General features: G+C 43.7%; 1 protein-coding gene across 2 annotated transcripts in view; it reads left to right on the forward strand.

The window, feature by feature from the left end:
• The window catches only part of BICC1 (BicC family RNA binding protein 1), a 681,813-nt gene that overhangs the window by 530,495 nt on the left and 130,484 nt on the right, over positions 1 to 20,834 (forward strand). The window contains exons 5-7 of one of the 2 annotated variants that reach the window (XM_085604750.1): positions 231 to 389; positions 7,465 to 7,518; positions 13,241 to 13,435. In XM_085604750.1, coding sequence (XP_085460876.1) covers positions 231 to 389; positions 7,465 to 7,518; positions 13,241 to 13,435 — 408 coding nt within the window. The remainder of the gene's footprint in view (positions 1 to 230; positions 390 to 7,464; positions 7,519 to 13,240; positions 13,436 to 20,834) is intronic. The other variant, XM_085604761.1, reaches the window with a different exon arrangement.

Raw genomic sequence — 20,834 nt, forward strand, 5'->3', positions numbered from 1 at the left:
AATAAAGTTTCTCCTGTTCCATTCACACCCTTGAAGCAAGCAAACCTTTTTCTAGACTCGGATAGGACAGAAAATACCCCAAAAAAGTTAATAGGCATTAAAACATATTTTTCCTCATAAACCAGATCGTAAATCTTTAAATGTATTTGTAATTTGTTATTAGATAATGTGGACAAATTTTTTTTTGTCATTCTGCTAATCTTTAGAGTAAATATTATGTTTGCCTTCAGAGTAATCGTGTTACACTGAAGATGGATGTGTCGCACACGGAACACTCGCATGTGATTGGAAAAGGCGGTAACAATATCAAAAAAGTGATGGAAGAAACGGGATGTCACATACATTTTCCAGATTCCAATCGGAATAACCAAGCAGAAAAAAGCAATCAGGTAATGTAGGTATGCTCATACACAAGGCACCCTAAATTAGGGTGCTCAACCTTTTGTTTGTTTATGGATGTAGAACATGGCGGCACAGTGGTTGGGTTATATTATAAATAAGGCAGAGGAAGGGTGCCGTAATTAGCATGGCTGGAATACCTGGCACCAGCCAGTTATTCCTGCCCTGGACCATGCTATTTCGAGGTCCTTGACCCAGAATAGGGACTAATATGTATGGACTGGAATTACCAGACCATTTTGACAAACTCAGTCTCCACTCCTATGTGGAAACAGAGGAGGAGACACAGGGTGTACACCCACACCTGGTCTAATCATAATTGAGCGGAGCAATACACGGTAACCCCCAAAGGATACCGCTCTGCCCAACTTGGAAACAAATCCTCAGTGTGCAAAATTAGATATAAAAAGTATGTTGGTCTATTAAGTCTGGTACTGCTGCAGTTTTCTTGAATGTCTTAGTTTGGGTGCTATCATATATTATTATATTGCTGTTCAGTGTGCCAATGTGAACTTGCCTGGAAACTAAATACCATGCTGGTAAGCAGTCTGAGGGAACATGCACATGGCCAAAAGTGACTAACTTCCAACTGTATAATATTGAAAATATATTTTTGAAAAACAAGTTTTTTTTAAAGTCCCCTTTATTCATGCTGCTATACACTTGTGTGAACCGTCAGTGTAAATCATGTGCCAACGTTATGTGAGAGTATGAACCAAAATTATTACAGTGAGCATTAAACTATGTGGAAAGTCATTTTGTGCTTGTTACATTGTCTCCTGCTACCGCTTTTGCTAATTTGAGCCAAATTTGTTTCTGATTTGGAATGACGTTCAAAAACTTGCATCAATTATGCAGCTTTTCGGGATATTTTAAAGGCTACCTTTTAACAGTTTTGAGAGTTATATTTTTAATATTTGTGCGGGTCTAGGTTAGTTCACCAGAGGTAAGTACATTGGGAGCCATTACTTTGTATGCAGAACTTCAGGAGTCATTGCGTAAGGTATTTTCTCACCCTCTTGCACACTTTTACCTTTTCGTCATATATAATTATTGGCGCCACTGAGTAGTTATAGTTAGGACAGACTTTCCATTGGAAGACTTTTTTTTTTTTGTTGCTAACAACTCTTCGAAAGGATAAGGTAATCACAAGGGGATCATTCACTCTACAACTTATACATGAATCCAAAACCAAATTGAAGTCCCATCCAGTCATAAAGACCTATATTGAATGTAGATAGAAAAAAATAGAGATTAAAAAAATATTTTGGGCAACCGGGCGTACCGTGTTGTTATTTCAGAACCAAGTAGAGGACAGACGTCAACATTTCAGTCTCTGTTATACTTAATGTATGAGACCATCCTCAGGACAATACTTACCAAAAGCTATTTAAAACCCTGTTGGTTTTATAATTTTTAAATTCAGCAGTTTACACTTTTACACGCAGCACTTTTGTGAAATTAATTTTTGAATGGCTATATTTGCCATTTAATTAAACAACTTTGCAATGTAATGACCCCTGATGTTAATGCGCATAAACAGACTCCCAATGGACTTATATTCAATGTATTTTACGCAATTCGAAGTCCCTCAGTGTCCAGGATATAATATTCAGCTAGGCCATGTGGTACACTCTGACGGGGCAATTAAGAGTGCTTCCGAAATCCAAATGGGACTGGTAATGCCACCTTGAAATTACAAGTACAGCCGTATATCTACTGATCCTTTGTATTTCATCCAGAGATTTTAGCTTCTCACACTAGGTTAATTCTCAAAGTGGTGTAATGAGAAATAACCTTAGAAATGGAATTATACAAAATCCCTGGTAAATCCCTACTACTATGGGACCCCAGGGGACCCACTTGTATTCCCTATTAACCCTGTATACCCGAATGTACCCATTTCCCTGGTATTAGTAACTTGGTGGGAGGCAGACTTTTTGGAGCTGGTCCTGGGACAATCATGAGGACAAGTTGAAAGTTGTGAAAGATTAGTATCATCAACATGTATGTTCTGCAAATACAATATTAAAGCATTCTTTAAGGCAGTTCAACTTTGTGTACAGACATTTAGGCATTGTGCACTGAGAGTGGGTAAGAAGACTATTGGTCCTAATTCGCCAACTTTTTTATACATGAAAAGAGTACTTGGGTCCATACAAAACGCAATCTGTGCATGCACAAAATCTGCATGGTCCAAAAGGTAAAACCAGTGCAAGATGTGCCTGACAGAACTTGGACGCTGTGCGCAGCTTACAGGTTGATAAATTGGATTTAGTGGCACATTAGTGGATGTACAGCTGGCAGGTTCAGAAGCATTACTTTATTTTAATAAACCAGTATCCTGCATACTTGCAAAAATTAGAGAAGTAAATACGGTAAACTCCCACAAATGTGCTAGTTTGGATTCTGCAATATAATTTAAAGAATGATTTGCACATTGTTACTGTATTACATGTCACTGTTTTTTCCAGTGCATGCAGTACTCCTGACCCTTGGAGCAGATTATCTCACAAGAGGAGAATACGTGTATTTTCTTATTACTTGTAACCATCAAAATCTGGACCCTAGACTGATCATTTGTTTTCTTCACCTTGTACATCAGCAGGTGTTTATGTTTGTTTATGTTTGTTGTTATTTGTATAGCGCTAATCACCAAAGGTCTCTAAGCGCTTCCTTTTAGATAACCGACACAACAGGGTAGAACGCTGACGTTGGCCCAATCCCCATAAGCCTACACAAAGGCCTCCGAGAATAGCATAGTCTTCAGCCTCCTCCGGAACGAAAGTAGATTTGTGTCCTTACGAAGATCCTCAGGGAGTTTGTTCCACAGCTGCGGGACAAAAATAGAAAAAGCACGACCCCCAAGTGTCGACAAGCTAAAACGAGGGCAGGTAAGAAAGCTGGCCTGCGAAGAGCGAAGATGACGACCGGGGACATAGGGCTTCAAGCGATCTTTGATGTAGTTGGGGGCTTCGCCAAACAGGGACTTGTGTGCAATGCACAAGCCCTTGAAGCTAACCCTTTGTTTAATAGGTAGCCAATGCAAGCGCCGCAGCAAAGGAGTGGCATGCGTTTTACGAGGCAGCTTAAATATCAGTCTAGCTACATCGTTCATGACTACCTGGAGTTTCCTCAGGAGTGATCCTGGGACCCCAATGTAAACTGTATTTCCGTAGTCAAGCCGAGACAATACTAAGACAGTTGCCACCGTTTGCATGGTAGTGAATGACAAAAGGGCCGATACTTTCCGGAGCTGGCGCAGTAATCCGATACAGCTTCCCACCACGGCGGAGACCTGGTTCCTCATGGTCAATCCGGAATCCAGTATGATACCAAGGCTCTTCACGGTAGATACTGGAGTGGGGGTGGGGCCAAGCTCTTGAGGCCAAAATAGGCCAGACCAAGGGAAGGAGTCTGGGAAGAGTACCAAGACTTCAGTCTTGTCAGGGTTCACTTTTAACGAATTCAGAGTCATCCAGTTCATGGTGTACCTGAGGATGTTCTGAACATTCCGTTGTGAGCCACCAGAGTGGTTGATGCAAACTATTAGCTGGGTAACGTCCGCCTAGTTAAGCACCTGGCAGTCTAGCTCAGCTAGGGCCTCAATCAGGGGTTGGAGATAGATGTTAAAGAGCAGGGGGGACAACGGCAAACCCTGCGGGACCCCCCAGAGGAGGGTACCCTGCTTGGACGTGAGAGCACCAAGCTGGACTTTCTGCTGGCGGTCTTCCAAAATGGAGGTGAACCACTGAAGGGCCGTCCCTGTGACTCCCAGCCACTGCATGCGGGAAAGTAGCCGCCCATGATTCACCGTATCAAAGGCGGCTGAGAGATCAAGCAGGATCAGAGCAGAATGGATCTTCTTGTCTGCTGCAAGCCGTAGATCGTCCAAAACTGAGAGCATCACCAGCTCGGTGCTGTTGTGTGCTCGGAACCCTGCTTGCCGATGGTGCAATAAGTGGTGTTGCTCAGTGTATGATGTCAAAGCTCTGAGCACATGCTGTTCGAGGATTTTGGCCAGGAACGGGAGTTGAGAAATGGGACGGAAATTCTTTAGATTTTTAGCATCGGCTCCAGCTTTCTTCAGCAGTGGGAGTACTATTGCTTCCTTGAACTTCTGAGGAACCAGTCCGGACCTGAGAGATGAATTCACGATGGCCAGGACCTCAGCCTCAACCAGAGGACTGAGCGTTTTGAAGACCCTAGGGGGGCAGATGTCCTCTGGGGACCCGGATTTCACCTTGGACACTATACTGGCCAGGACCCGTGGTTCAAGCAGCGGAAGCTGATATAGGGGGGTCTTCGGTGGGTCGAAGGGCTCCTCCTCAGCTGGTAGTGGGCAAGGGGCAACACACGTGTTTTTTATAGCCAGAATAATATCTTCGACTTTAGTTAGAAGTAGTTCTGAATTTTGTCGCAATCGGCTTGATTGGGAGTTGGTTTCTGTTCGGGCAACCTACTCAGTTTCCTGAGAAAAGTGAAAGTCTCTTTTGCGTGTCACTTGCCTTGCTAATCCTGGCTTCATAATAAGCTGATTTAGTATTGATAAGAGAGTCCTTATAGTGGGATAATTTGGATTTGAAACTCTCCTTGTCGCCAGGGGCTAGAGATTTCCGCCATAGGCGTTCAGCCCGGCGGAGGACCTGTTTTTCTCCTCTAAGCTCACAAGTGTACCATGGAACTCTGGCAGAGCTGTACAGAGTCTTGGTCCTCTGAATGGGAATGACTACGTCCACGGCTGTCTTCAGCCAAGTTGAGAGCTCTGCAAGTGCTGAATCTGTGTCCGAGGGCCCAGGCCTAGGAGCTGACGTCTTCCTCAGGGCGTCTTCTAGGGTAGTAGTCTCTAGGTTACTCCAATTACGAAATGACTTCCACCCCACTGGCGCTTGCTTAAGGCGACTCTCAAAAGGGAGCAGAAGGCTAACCAAGAAATGATCAGACCAGCTGCAGGGGGTGCAGTCGGCCTGCAAATCGGCCGCCAACGTAGTCCAGATGAGATCTAAGATGTGGCCCTTCTCATGTGTGGAGGACTTCACGACTTGCTGCAGTCCTAAGGTAGTCATGGCATCATCCAGTCTACTGGCCGCACCTTCTCTTGGCAATACATCCCAATGATAGTTAAAGTCTCCGAGGACCAAGATATGTTGGTAACTGGTCCGGAGATCACTCATAATTTCAAAGAATAAGTCATTGAATAAAGGTGAAGGTTGGGGAGGGCGGTACACCACTATCACTATCAGGCAATACAAGGTCAAATTAAGCTTAATTCCCAGCACTTCCGCCCCATCCAAACATTCCTCCACTATATTCTCCGAGGCAAAAGTTCCACGGCTGAACAACGCGACCCCTTCCCCCCTTTTGCTGCCCCGGCGGTTACATGTCAAGACAGTAAACTAAGGGGGGAGGGAGACCACTAAGTCTGGCACTGTTGAGTCGTTCAACCAAGTCTCAGAGAGTGCAAGAATGTCCACGTCTGAATCTTGTAACAGAGTGAAGACCTCAAGGCTGTGTATCAATAATTAAAGAAATAGTGCTGTTGACATAAATCTGTTTTGTATAAACTAATGCAGGAGTCAACCAGCATCACCTCCGAGCATTACACAGATTGATTAGAGCCAATCAGATTTGACAGCAGTGGAGGAACAAATGATGCCGCAGACTTGACTGACTAATGCGACAAGAAAAGACAAATTATTTGCCATAATGTGCCACTTGCGTTGTCATTTCAAAATGCATTAATACTGCATGGGTAAATGTTTCACCTCAGTAGCACCACTTTTACACTACCTTAATCAGTAACTCAAAGGTGACCAGTTAACCTTTGTCAAGGGTGCTCCAATGTGCAGTATCGTATGCGACAGTTTTTTTAGTTCTTGTCCTGTATCCATTTGTTCTAGAAACATATTATTTTGTTGAAATCTGCAAATTATGCAGCAGGTGGTGCATTATGTGACAAATGCATTAAAGCAACAATTCTAAGGATGAGTGGAAAGTCACATAATTTCAGTGCCTCGACAATAATAAAAGGAAAATAACTACCATCATAGAAATGTATAATTTGTTTTAAATCTTTTTATTAAAACTTCCATCAGCTGCACCAACAGCAGAAACAGGAATTTATATCAATAATCCAACACTGTGCAGATACACCATATGCCTCTTTCCCCAGTATAGGCATTCAGGGCAAATGCACCACTAATAGTGGGTTATACATGAAGAAATAATGCCCCCATCCGTACCCCCTGATTTTGAATCATCCAAATGAATCCCCTCTCTATTTTGATTTCACTGTGTATCCTTTCTTTTCACCACAGGGCTTCAGTCTGACTCATGGAAGTCTCTCCATGGACCTTTCGCTTTCTCTCTAATTTCTGTGGGCATCCTCTTGCTTTCTACACAGACTTCTCCGCCTGTATACACCAATCCATGGTAGCCAACCAATGTTCCAGTCTCGAAATGTACGGGCTGCCCCACTTCCCTCTTGCCCACCATGAAAGCTTCATTGCTGAACAGCGGTGTCTATTGCGGTAGAGCCTGCGCTCATCAGATGCCCAATGTAGCCAGCTAAGGACAGAGTGTCAAATTTTCTGTTATAGCCGTCATTTAATGGCCCACTGGTTGTCAGAAAAGTTGTATATCCCGACAGTCCACCAAAGTGTGCAGCGCCAACCAACCTAGCTGCAGCCTCTCAGGCATATGCCGTCTGTTCTCCTTATACAGCAAAGTGTAGTCCTTGTAAAATAGGCCCTGTGCAGGATCTTCAATTGTACCAGGTGGAACCCTGCCCCGATGCCAACCTCTCTCAGGTTTTGTTAGCCCCCCTCAATCATCATCTTCCAAGGATCCCAGGTCCTCCTCCCATTTTTTCCTCAATACTGCTAAGGAAGGCCGACACTCACCAGTGTCCTATAAATTTGCTAGATTGTGTGCTTTTGTAGGGGGTTGCCAAAAATGCATAATTTCTTTTCCACATTAAGTTTTTTGGGTCATGGCATGTTTTCTTGCTAATTGAAGGAATACAAAAATGAACTATTTAATTTGTGTTACTTCTGCCATTTTCAGGTTTCAATCGCAGGACAGCCAGCAGGAGTGGAGTCTGCCAGGATTAGAATCCGGGTAACTATTTGTGCTTATTAAACCAAAAAAGTGTATATTTCCACTGACATAAACAAAGTGTCTCCTTTTGAAAGTCCCAGGAAATATGAACAATTGTTTAGGTCACTGTTTTCTAAGACATTTGCTATATATTTGTAAGAATTGCCGTCAAATGGAATGTTTGTTACCTTTACTTTATGGGCATACAATTTGGTGGCTGAGTCCTTCTTAATTGTGAAATCTATACAAAATGTGGTGTGTAAATAAGTTTTCCTCGGATCTCCACCATAGTCCAGAAGTCTATTTTGGTGAAACACATCTGGAAAATGCAATGAGCAAACAAAAAGGTTGTTACCCCTTTTATAAATTTCCTTTTTCAAGTTTTACCCTATTGATTTCTGAATTATATAATAAATCTTCTCACAGCGATGACAATTACCAAAAATCTTTGGTATAAAACCATTAGGATTACATGTGACCAAACCATGATTTTTTGTGTTTCCACTGCATGGGAATGGAAAATATCAAGGTTTGCAAATATGAATGGAGAGAATATTAGTGAAAGTTTAAGGTTTAAGGGTAAACCATACAGGCTCCTCAGACTAACCTAAACAAGCATCAGAGGCAGCTTCTACAACTAAAGCTGGAAAGTAATGGTTATAGAATAGATGAAGGTGAACAGTGATCGAAACAAGCGAGGAACAGAACATCAACTTATTGCGTACTTAAGAGAAAATATATAGTAAAAGATTAACACATGATCAGATACTATAAGGCAGACATTTTAGCCAAGTACTAAGGGCTCAGAAAGAGATTGATGGAATAAACAACTCTTAACCCATGTCCCCTATTGTCTGAACAAACACAACATACATCTGCATCGCATGGACAACTCAGCAAAGAAGTGCGGCAGTGCATGCTGATTTCAGATTGGGCAGGCCTCGCTTCCCAGACAGAATCTGATCAAGTCCCCCAGGAGCCTGTCTTTGGGAATGGGGCAGGGTCTGTTTGTGGCAACATACATCTGAGGGAGTACCTAGTGGGTCACTTGGGTCCTCAATCCCTCCCAAAACTGTGGCGTGACTCCATAGGTGGCAGACTGTGAGACACTCCATCAGATGCTTGATTTCAAAGTTTGTAGCGTACTCGGGGGGGGGAAAAAAGGGCATTTCATCTTTTTTCTGTAAGGAGAACGTATTCGTACAAAGAAATCCTCATTAAAGCAAATGCATTAAGACCGCATCTGTCAATCAATATTGTAGATGAGGCTGTATGGCACTTTATGTAACATTGAAGGTGCTTGAAGGGATAATTATGCACCCGATTGATAAAATACATTTTGTATTATGTGATGTAGCAGTTCCCTGGTACTACCTCATGTACTGCAAAGTGCAATTCACAAACCTACGTCCGGAGAGCTCTGCCTCCATCTCGCCTCTCTTTTTGTTATGGAGATGTCCACCCTAGTGGTGGTGATCTCCACCTCTATAAGTTTAGGATTTAGTTGTAAATGTAGGAGAGACAATGGGAGGTGGTGGAAAATAGGGAATAATTACTACAAAATGGGTAGGGTCAAAGGAAATTTAAGGAGGGACTGTAGTAGAAATATACTACTACCAAGCACACACTCACATAAGAGTAATAAACTTGATATTCACTTCTATTTCAGCCCTAATAGTGACAAAACAGGCTTAAATGAAAGCAAATGAGGCGGGCTACTACGCTAACCTTCCATGGAAAATAATGTAAAATAAATAAAATTAATTTAGTGTGTGTGTGTGTCTTAAAAAGGTAAGCAGAATTTATGTAACATGCTAAATAAATAACTATGTTAGTTACAAATTAATTAAAATATTTTGTCAGGGTGGGTGATTTAATTTAAAAGTGGTCTTAAAAAAATATTAAAGATATTATTGTATTTAATTTACAATTTAAGTTAATTTCAGGGAGTTATGTGTTGTATATTTTCCTTTAAGTTGCCGTAATATTCTTTGTTTAATTTATTTTTATATTAAATTGCTTTTTAAAAAATAATAAACTTAAATTAATTTCTCTACATTTTCATAAAGGGAGATCCCTGCCGCGGTGGTGGAGACCTCCGCAAACAGATGGAATGTTACTTATATTAACTTTTCAATCATAACTTAAGATGTAGGCATCTCCTCCTCGTTTCAGGGGGTGAAGACTTTTAAGTCTCCATCTCAGTGTAAATCTCCACTTGGAAATGGTGACTAGCTAAGAAGCAGAGATTTATACGCAGGCATAGATCTACAAAGGTGTAGAACTATACCTACAAACTTAGCTTTGCATATCAGGGCCCTTGCTTTAATTGATCTGATTCACCCTAGTTTGGCATTTGAGCTCCCTCAAGCTCTTTAAAGCTCCTTTAAGTGTTGAAAATAAGCATTTCGAAAACAATTAAAGTGCATTTAAAATATATAACGATACATTTTAAAATGTAATATGTTAATCAATCTAACTAAAATCAGGGTCTAAATATTTTGTATTGAATCAAGGCAATATCTTCATGGGGTGGTGCTAAATAGAGTAAGCAGAATGGCAAACGCAGAGATCACCAATGAGTTAAAGTGGAAAAATCAAACGAACCAGTATTGCAAGTTTTTTTGCATTGGCAGGGATTAACCTACATACATGTCAATTGGGTATTTGGTGGAATGACATCTTAATTTACCTACTTATGTAGTTCTCATATATCCCCATTATATCACTTAGCCAAACATGAACAATGGGAAATTTAGCATCACAGCAAACATTGTCTTCGTAAGTGAATGCACTCCGTAATTCCAGCCATTTCTGATGATCATTGATCTTATTAATGTAAATACATTTGTTTTTCTTGCACTTATTATAATTTGCAAGAGTGCTCTACATTGCATTTCTGCCACTTCATAGTGCTTGTATTTGGTAGATTTATAGAGCCATACTTTTATCCTAGAGCTTTGTGGTGCTTTATTGAACCCCTCATACTGGGGAGGGCACACTCGTCTAGAACTCCTAAGCCTGTGGAGGAATACGCAGTGTGATCTCTTTGGCGAAAAGGAGAACTGGCAGATGTCTCTCTCTCCTCTCTACAACAAGCTAAGGTCATTTTGCTAAGATGTTTTTATAAGTCTGACCACCCTGCCAAAGTAACTCTATTGTATTTAGATATGGATCCCCACCCTAGCCTCTAGAAATAGTAGATACATACAACATAAAGTAATTTAGTATGTTCCATTCCTCCATAAATCTTGTGTATCAGAATGATGGCAAATTATTATGGTAATCTCTGCAGTCATATTCTAAAACAAATTGAACATTAGGAAAACCTCTAGCATATTTCATCAAACACTTCTACCTTCCTTATTTCAATAGTTTTGTTCCTACCTAATATCTACATACGCATTATCAGCCTTACGATTGTTATATTGACTAAATGGTTATTATTACTTCATATATATTTCTATGCCAAGCCATGTAATTATCCCCACATGCCTTATAAACCCATCCATTTATTGGCAATTTGGCATGTCCCCTTAGCATTCAGTCCTTGTGTCTGACCCTTCCAAATCCTTACAGCACTTTATACTTACTCCTGCACTTGTTCTCTGTGGAGAGTCAGGGCTGGACTGGACGAGGCGGGCACCGGGCGTTTCTCGGTGGGCCGCCAGGGTGGGGCCAGTTTTGTGCCCCAACGGTCCGTATTTGTTACCGGGGGCTGGTTTTGCAGCGTTGCTGCAATATCGGCCCCTGTAACTTAATCGGCTGAAACAGCCCCTAGTATCATTGCTCCGGAACACAGGCAATGCATCTGTTGCAGAGGCATATAGAAGGCTGGCAGTTGTAGATATTTTAATTTCCTGTCAAGTCCAATTTGCCCGAGACAAAATTACCTTGTAGCACTAACTGCTGCACATAGCTCTGTAGCTTCCAGAGCGCAGAACATTTTCATTTCTCTGTTTTGTTAACACAACTAACTTCCATTTTACACCTCTGAAAATAATATGGCTATCTCGCTATTGGTTAGTGTTACCATGCAAATATTATTATTCTAGAACCTGAGCCTGTCAAGCATGCACTCTAAAGAGTTAGTGCTTTCATGTTGACATAAAATCAGGCCTGGCTTGTATGAAACATGTATGTACTATGAAAAAACCCTGCCACACAAAACACTGCTGTAAAATTCAATTGAAGTTATGGTGCTCAATTTAGAAAGGATAGATGTAGGTCTTTAAGACATTTCCAAATTTCACTTTATATTACATTTTTATTGAAATTTTAAGTACTACTTGCCAAATTGTATCAGACTAAGGTACATCGAAGAGTCTTTCCCAATGAAATAGAGTTACAGATTTGTGATGAGGTTGGTAAATCAATGATCAAGCGACATGTCCACTCTGATCTTGTCCGACTGGATAGTGTGGATGCAGCAGTGTCGGTCTTGGGGCTCTGTCTGAACGTGAAAGCAGTGCATACCTATTGTTTGAAACATACCTGTTCCCACTCACATAAGTCTGCAATCATGAGATTAAGGAAGTGAGATTGACTAGATCCCAGTACATGTTCACATATTAACACAGCCACTGACTTGTCGCACAGTACATTTCCTTTTCTTAAGACAACTTGCAATAATGCAAGTATCACCCAAAGAGAGCTATCCAACTATTAAAACCGTTTGGTAATGCCAAGACATGATCTACATAGCTAGAGAAAAATTAAATTACAAAAAACAAATGGAGTAAAGTTAAGCGTAAACTGGGTATTCAGTTTTAATCATCTAATGATTTAAATTGCATATCATATTTTATTCACATTTCGGGAAATTACTAACTGTTCATGATTTTGATGTCTGCATACACCTGCATTCCTGTTAGGGTTGTTCCAGGTGAAGCTTAATAAAGCAGCAATTCGGCTTCTGTTGTTTAAACCCTCCCTCTTCTGTCTAGTTCTTTTTAAACCATCATAACTGAATATCCAGGGTGGTACTCTGCCAGAGTCACTTGGTCCCTGGTCCAGTGGAACTCCTTTTGTGCTACCCACTTAAAAACTATTTTATTATCTTTCAGGACACTATGGAAAGCTAACACATGCTGAGTTGTAACATTAAAAGGCGGAACTATATTTATGCTATCGAAAACTCCACTTTAGTCTCCATGGAGGCCCAAACAACTGTTCATACTGTAGCCTCTACCAGAGGCAGAATGCTAATCTGCCCATTCCACATTCAAAAGCAGTCACAGCTTTCAGGGACGTGTGTCCTGTAGTCCCCGGTTGTTGGCATACGGCTGTAATATCCTTTGAACCAATGCACCTTTGTTAAACCGCTTTTCTTCATCCCTCTTTTTTAGCAGTGTCTCCCTAAACCACTTCAAAACTAGCAGTTCTCAATTTATTCTCGCGCAGGATTACTTATTTTGGTGTATCAACTCCATTCCATTTTACACAATCTTAGCTGTTTAATGAAATTGTCATTTATAGTTTGTAATAATCCAAGCACTCTCATGTTGTATACTTTAAACACTGAGAAGTAGGCAAGTGCCTGTGTACCAAATTGCTTGGTTAATAAGTACACACTTAAATTATTTATTTGATTGAAGAGACAGACTCTGTTATATTTCAAATATTCTGCTTTGGACCTCAGCTTCAGCTTCACCTGGAACTACCATGACCGGTGACAGTACATTAAGAGCTCTGTGTTCGTGAATACTTACTGTAGTTTTTCTTTTTGTCTCTCTCATTTTAGGAGCTGCTTCCTTTGGTACTGATGTTTGAATTACCTATAGCTGGTATTCTACAACCAATCCCTGATCCTAACTCGCCCGCCATCCAACATATATCGCAAACATATAACATATCTGTTTCCTTTAAACAACGTTCGCGAATGTATGGTGCTACTGTTGTTGTTCGAGGTTCCCAGAATAACATTAGTGCGGTGAAGGTAAATCACGTAAAATACATAGATTGGCAGGCACGGTTTGCTTCACAGAACGCAGTGCTGTATCCTATAAATCAATGTATTAATATAAGTTTGGTCTTTATCCTTCGTTTCACTTAAGTTGGAGTTTTGCAAATATTTACTGTGAACTTGTTCCGGTTAATACATTTCTGATTACATATGATTTTACTAAATTTAAAGGAGATGGGATTTTAGTACATTTTAAAGGTTTTTTTTGTAATTGGAGGTGGCAGTACTTCATTTGGACTGGTGGACACCACGGGTACTAACTTCTCGGACTAGCACTCTCAGACCTAGGCCTAGTCTTTCCCTCTAGATTGGCCTAAGCCATGGCATGCCTCTCCTGTCAGTGGCTTTCAAGTGATTATGTCACATGATGTTCTTACCACCTGCCTCCCATTCATCTAAGTGGCACTCTCCCAAAGCAGCAGAGAGCACAAGGCAGAGTCTCTTCCTGTCATGCCTGCACGACCACACCCTTTACTGAACCTCAGCCTCAGTGGAGTGGGGCAGCCATAAACAGCATTGGCCACGGGGCCTGGATGTGTGTGTGCTGTGCATCAGATGTTTATGCAGAATCCATCCTAGAATGATGCCAATATAATTCTTCATAAATTGCAAATTAATGCTTGCTTTAAATCCAGAACATAATGTAGGTGAATAAGAATGCAGGTTCAGTTTGTACTGTGGCTGCAAACTCTGACTCTGAAATTCCAATTTCCCTAATTTAGTTGCAACAGTAGCCTTGCTAAGATCTAGTCAGGTATGGTCATTCTTGGTCCTTGGCATCAGGAACATTAATTGTACTCCAAAATCAAAAACAAGTTGGAACCTGAACAGGCAACTAGCCACTATCACGATCAAATGGCAGAGTCCCTGTAACCCCAGGAGACCTAAGTGGATGGATAGCCAGCATTCATGTGCCCTTTAGGGAGAAGAATGTGGGTATGTGGTTTGATTCTCCTGTCTTAACCCTCAACACTTTGGGTAGTGATACAATAGTTGAACGTAACTTCAATGAGCCCCCTTTGTGACACCCATATCTCAGAATCATTTCCAATATTTCTCAGTACAAACCAATGTTAAAAGGGCAGAGCACGGACGCAACATTAGCCCTCTGTCCCATGTGGTGCAAGGATACCTCAAGGTTTTCCTATTCTAAGGGGGGATGAGGGGGCTGCAGGGCGTGCCTGAGGATGTCTTTTTCATCTTGGAAAACAATTAACAACCAGTTTAGGTAACTGTTCATTCTTTCCCAGTGTAAGAAATAACAAACCTGCAATTCGAATGATGTAATGGTACAAGCGGAGATGGGGGTCAGCAAAAAGCAGCTTTACTGCCTCTCGCTGTCATCAAGCATGGAGAGGAAGAAGATTTTGTTTTTTAAACTGAGGGGAGAGACACTTAGACAAGAGAAAGGGGAAATCATACAGTTGGTAGGAATTGCATATGACAGAATGTGGTCATGAAAGAGGTGAGAGAAAATGAGGGTGAGGGGATGGAGCATAACATGTACCATGAGGACCCCACTGTTCTGTTTGGGGTGATCGGGCAGAGTCATCCGCCCGACTAATGGTTAAACCCAGCATGACGTAATGCGGGGTATAAAAATACAGGCGTGGGCCGATGACATCAGTCACGGAGGACGAGTAGATGCAATAACCACGACTCTGTGTGCTCTTTTCTTTGGGCTGCACCAGGACTCAACACTGGCGACGAGGGCCACTCACCCGTTCGAGTCCCACTTCCGCCGCACGCAGCACCTGCCTGATTCCTTCAATCAGGTGGCTGCACTAGTGTGCTGCTGGCTTTACCATGGCTTCCGACGATCGAGAGGCCATCCATGACGTCAGATCTGTAACCGTGGCACTGAAGCTGCCCAGCATGCTCCAATACAGCCTGCGGGGTACCTTTGCTCGTGCCCGCACTTCTGACCTCATATACAGTGGTCACGGGAACAGCGCACCAGACTAGAAAGGGAACAGCACTCCAGGTCAGAAGACCTTCCCATCTGTGCACCACCCAGTGGCTGCCGGGCAGAAAGGAGTTCCTTGCAATTTTTTTACCTTTCCCCTTTAATACCAAGCAGTATTCCTGACGTTTCCAAAGGAGGGGGCTACACAACTCCATACTACACAGCCACACAACCTCCAGCCAGGTGCATTTTAGCCCAGGTGCACTGAGAAGGGGGTGAAGCCAGTACAGGCCGCCTGCATGAAACCACAGGCCTGAAGAAACACTTCAAGCTTACCACTTGACCTGCATGGGCTTGCACGTACTCTCTTCACCCTCCAGAGAGTGACCTGGCAAGGTCCTGTCATATCACAGAAGCAAAACCACCTCGTGGGTACAGGAGACTCCCTTGGTCAGGCGGCTGTCTAGAGGCTTCCATAAGGAGACAGCGCTCCTCCCACAAGGCACTCCACAGTCCAGATCTTTCACGCACTATGGCGGCCATCCCTGCTTTCGAACCGTTCATGGTTGATGGTGCACTGTCCTCTCTAGCTCCAAAATAGAAAGACTGGATGGACCATCTACAGTTCTACTTTGAAGGGGCAGGCATTGCAAGTGATCGATGCCGGGCCCTACTACTCCACTTAGGGGGAAATTACATCCACCGGATCTATAAGACCCTAGTAGAAGCAAACCTAAAACATACGCCACCCTCCTCAACACTCTAAATGCCCACTTCGAACCGATGGTGAACAGGGACTACAAGCTGTTTGTCTTTAGACAGGCCCGCCAAAAGGCGATGAGCCGCTAGACATATTCCACAGATGTCGGAAGGAAGTAGCCAACATGTGTGGATACCAGGATGAGCAGGAAGAGATCAGGGCCCAAATCATTCAAGGCTGCTACTCCGTGAAACTCCACAAGAACATCCACCAAGAGTCAGGGAAGCCACTTGGGGAGGTCCAAAGAACTGGCAAAAGCTAGAGCATCATACACTAAAGCTGCACTCCACCGCCCTATCAAGACCGAACAGGCCAATGTGGTGAAGACTCGTCCACTCCTTTCACCAGCCAAGAGCCCGCAAGTGAAACGGAAAGAGTGCAGCTATTTTAGAGGTTCCCCTCCCATTGAATGAGCAAGTGCCTGGTTAAGGGGAAGCGGAGCTCCGCCTGTGGGAAGATTAATAACTTTGCGAAAGTCTGCAGATCCTGCAGACCCCAGAGAGAGGCAGCGCTGGTATTAGAGTATGCCCCTGACAGCAAAGACATAGACGACGACACAGGAGAGTACCCAGTACACTATGTTCTTGCAGGGGACAAGCAGTCACAGAAGCGGCATTGTCTTCTTAAGTCCCAAGATCCACCATCAGGATGTCAAGGCTACCATCGATACCGGAGCTTCTATCGAACTCATGTCTGCGAGTACTTACCGATCAGTGTACACAAGCCCCCCGTTGCAAGATGCCAGAATCTGAGTTTTCACATACAGGCAAAAGACACCCCATTCCCCTCATCAGGTGTTTCAAGACTGAGATTGCACACCAGGAGTTAACCACACCCACCACGGTCTACGTGTCCAAGGAGGAGCAAGGCATGCTAGTGAGCAGAACCACCGCCGAAACATTCAGGTTAATATTGTATGCCTTCACAGTGCAGGAAGAGGAGATTGCGACTACCCTTGATGAATTTGGAAACTTCTTCCACCGCATAGGGTGCCTTAAAGGAAAGGAGATTTCACTTCACATCGACCAATCTGTCCAACCAGTGGCACTGAGGCATCGCCGCATTGCTTTCCACCCCTGACACAAAGTTTGAAGCGTTGGAACAATAAGCATCATTGAGAAAGTCACCGTCACTACCCCGTGTGTGTCCCCCATAGTGGCCGCCAGGAAGCTAAAACAGCCAGGGCAGGTGTGCATCTGAGCATCGCCATCAAACGAGAACGTCATATCACCCCGAAGATTGATGACCTCTTAGGGGAACTGAACGGCGCTGTGTGGTTCTCAAAGATGGACCTCCAGGCAGGATACCACCAACTACGCATTCACCCAGACTCCCGCTACATCACTACGTTTTTGATTCACACTGGCCTGCAGCCATTCAATTGCCTCAACTTCAGGATCTCCAGTGCCGCTGAAGAATTCCAAAATACCATCAGGGAGGGACTCAGTAGACACCCTGGGGTCCTCAACGTCAGTGACTATATACTGGTGTACACAATGACCACCACCACCTCTCAAGGGGTCCTACAACGCATCCGCGAGTCTGGTCTAACACTGCACCGGGAAAAATTTGAATTCCTACGGTGGCAGATTCTTTTTTTTTTTTGGTTACACCTTCTCGGACAAAGGCATTGCTCCAGATCCTGATAAGGTGCGTGACATCCAGGAAGCTCCAGCATCTTCCAACATCTCCGAAATGTAAAGCTTTCTAGAAATGGTCAATTTCTGTGGCTGATTCATCCTGGACTTAACAAATCTAACACACCATCTTCGGGATCTCACAAAGTCAACCACCGTCTGGCAATGGGGAACTGACCAAGACTAAGAACAAGCTTTCAGGAAAACTAAAGAAGTGTTCTCTTCAGACACCATTCTCTCCTACTTTGACCCCTCCTAGCCCATGAACATCTCCGTTGATGCTAGCTCGTTCGAGCTTGGGGCAGTCTTAACACCGCAACAACCAAGTGAAAACTAACCCCCCGTAGCCTACGCTAGCTGTTCCCTGATGGACGCAGAGTAACGGTACTACCAGATCGAATGGGAGGCTTGTGCAATCCACGGAGCATGCCAGCATTTCCACATATACTTATACGGCCACCCATTTACTATCTCCACAGATCACAAGCCACTCATACCACTCTTTCTTGGATGAGAGTCAAAACCTCGCCCAAGGATTGAAAAATGGATCCTTCAGCTACAAGAGTATGACTACAAGGTTGAGTACCGGCCAGGGACGTCCAATCCAGTGGACTACCTATCATGACATCCTTGGAATATCATTGCTGGAGAGAAGGCGGAGGCCAAAGACACAAGCATATGTGAGGCTCGTAACAGAGCAATCATTCCCCCTCCCGATGGATATAGAATCTCTGGTTTCTAACACGAAGAAAGGCGAGTGCTTGCAGCCTGTGATCTCCACCATCCGAGCCAATGACTCGCGCTCAATCATGGGGAGCTTGACATGGCGGACACCGCAGGCCAAAGAAATATTGGAGTCTCTGATACATGTGCAGTAAGAACTATACCGACAACAGTGGTTGTCTTTTGAGGGGCCCCAGGCTAGTTGTCCCGTCAAGTCTCAAAGTGTGGTGTCCAGTAATGGATAATATGGTCAAGCAAGCAGGCCACTCATGTCAGTGGTGCCAAGTGTCGGGAAACCCTGAATGACCATCCCCTATTCTCACCAAAACATCCCTGGGAGAATGTAAGCATGGATTGCGGACAGCTCCTGGACAGGAGAAATGCATTAGTCGCCATTGAATACACAACATATCCTGAAGTAGAACTCATTGGGAGCCAGCCACCACAGAGATCATCACCAAGATAAAAAAGGTTATTGTGACCCATGTGTTTTTCAAAGTGGTCAAGACTGACAACGGTCCTCCTTTTCATGGGCAGGAGTGTGCTGACTACCTCCACTCCTGTGGCACGCGTCTTCGTAAGACAACACCAATGTGGCCACAAGCTAATGGAGAAGTCGAGCGGTTTGAGGACATTAAACAAGGTAATCAGAATCAGTCACGGAGATGACTAGCCAGTGGAAAGAGCCATTTACAGTTTCTTTAGAGAATACCGGATGACGCCCCATGTCACAAGAGAGAGGGCCCCAGGACACACCAGCATGGGGCAGGTTGTGCAAGGCACCATTTCACACCATCCCACATGGACCCCAACGCCCATTGATGACGCCCAGGTTCTAAGAAAAAGGACCGTCCTGAATAGCCAAGCCAGTGAAAGACGAAAAGCCAAGACATCTACTATTTGCTCAGGGGACTTAGTGTATCTTATGAATCACCCCCTGTGAAAGCAAGTTCCGCCTCCCCTCTGAGCACAGCCCGTGGACAATAATACGTCGGAACGGAACCATAATCACAGCACGCCAAGGTGAGGAGGAAGTCACCTGGAACATTTTGCTTTTTAAAAAGTGCATGACTTGACAGTTGTGACAGACTATCTGGAAGAAGGTGCTAATGAGTGTAGAGACTATTACTCTCCTGAATCTATGGTTTCAAGTCACAGCAGCTCTCCAACGGGCTTCCCTTTCAACAAGAGTATGCCGGAATTCTCAGAGTCTCACCCCAACACACTTGGAGAGTGTGGCGTTGGGGACTCCCCTGTGCCGCCACCGGGGTGAACGTTCTAGGTATCACCTGAGAAGCAACCCAGCCCCATCATCCCGTCTGGCGGGGTTCCTGGTGTGAGCCAGGCGAGGTGTGCAGCATAAGTCGGCGGACTGGTAACTGTATACCGCTCAAATGGTGAACATTATGACTGTATGTGTTTGATGTGTTAGTTTTAACAAGAACATGTTTTCATAATGTTTCCCTTTTATTAAAGTTGAGGAGGAACATAATGTTGTGGTTGGTGATGATTGGGCAGAGTCAACCGCCATGTCCCAACTAATGGTTCACCCAAGCATGACCTAATGCGGGGTTTAAAAATAATGGCGTGGGCTGATTCGGTGTGCTCTTTATTTTGGACCACTCCAGGACTCAACACTGTTCAAAGCACAGCCCCAAAAAACAGGACTGTTTAAAAGGAAGAAAGAGTTAGCTGGTAGGCTGAGCTTGTGAATGAAGCAAGCCTCTCTGGGGAAGGTGCGGCGTCCTTCCACGGTGATGCTCAGTGATATGGGGCATCTCAGAGGAGGGGTCCACCTGCACAGAGTGCAGCTAAAGGCTCTCTGTCAGAAACAGCAGACTTTGGGCCAAATTTAGATCTCGGATGACAGGTTAATCAGTCTAAAATCCTGTCTACCAAAATATAATTCTCACAGGATATAATGGGATTTATACTTCGGCGGATGAGATATCCGCCACCATTTTGATGGAGTAACCTGTCTGCCCAGATCTAAACCAGGCCCTAGTTTTACTTTATATGCTGCTGCATTCACACAAGCCACATTGGAAAAGAGTAGAGTGCCTAAATGCAGGTGAGGTGGGGGACGGAGAGCGCCCCGTCTTGGACATTAAGAGTGTTAACGATGTTTTTATTTCAACAAAATGACCTGCAGCTCTGCTAATTTTGAAGCCACGATCGAGGTTCGAAGCTCACGTGTGTTTTTAGGTCTCACCTAGCATTGCAGCGCAAATGCACTGCCATCGCTTTGCGAGGCATTCAGTATATACTGTAGTGTGGAAGCTCCACCCACTCTCTGCCCATTGGCTTTTGTCTTAAATGCTGCCTTCTGATTGGTTTGAGGCTTGT

Source organism: Triturus cristatus, chromosome 1_2, assembly GCF_964204655.1.
Source record: "Triturus cristatus chromosome 1_2, aTriCri1.1, whole genome shotgun sequence".
Taxonomy (NCBI): domain Eukaryota; kingdom Metazoa; phylum Chordata; class Amphibia; order Caudata; family Salamandridae; genus Triturus; species Triturus cristatus.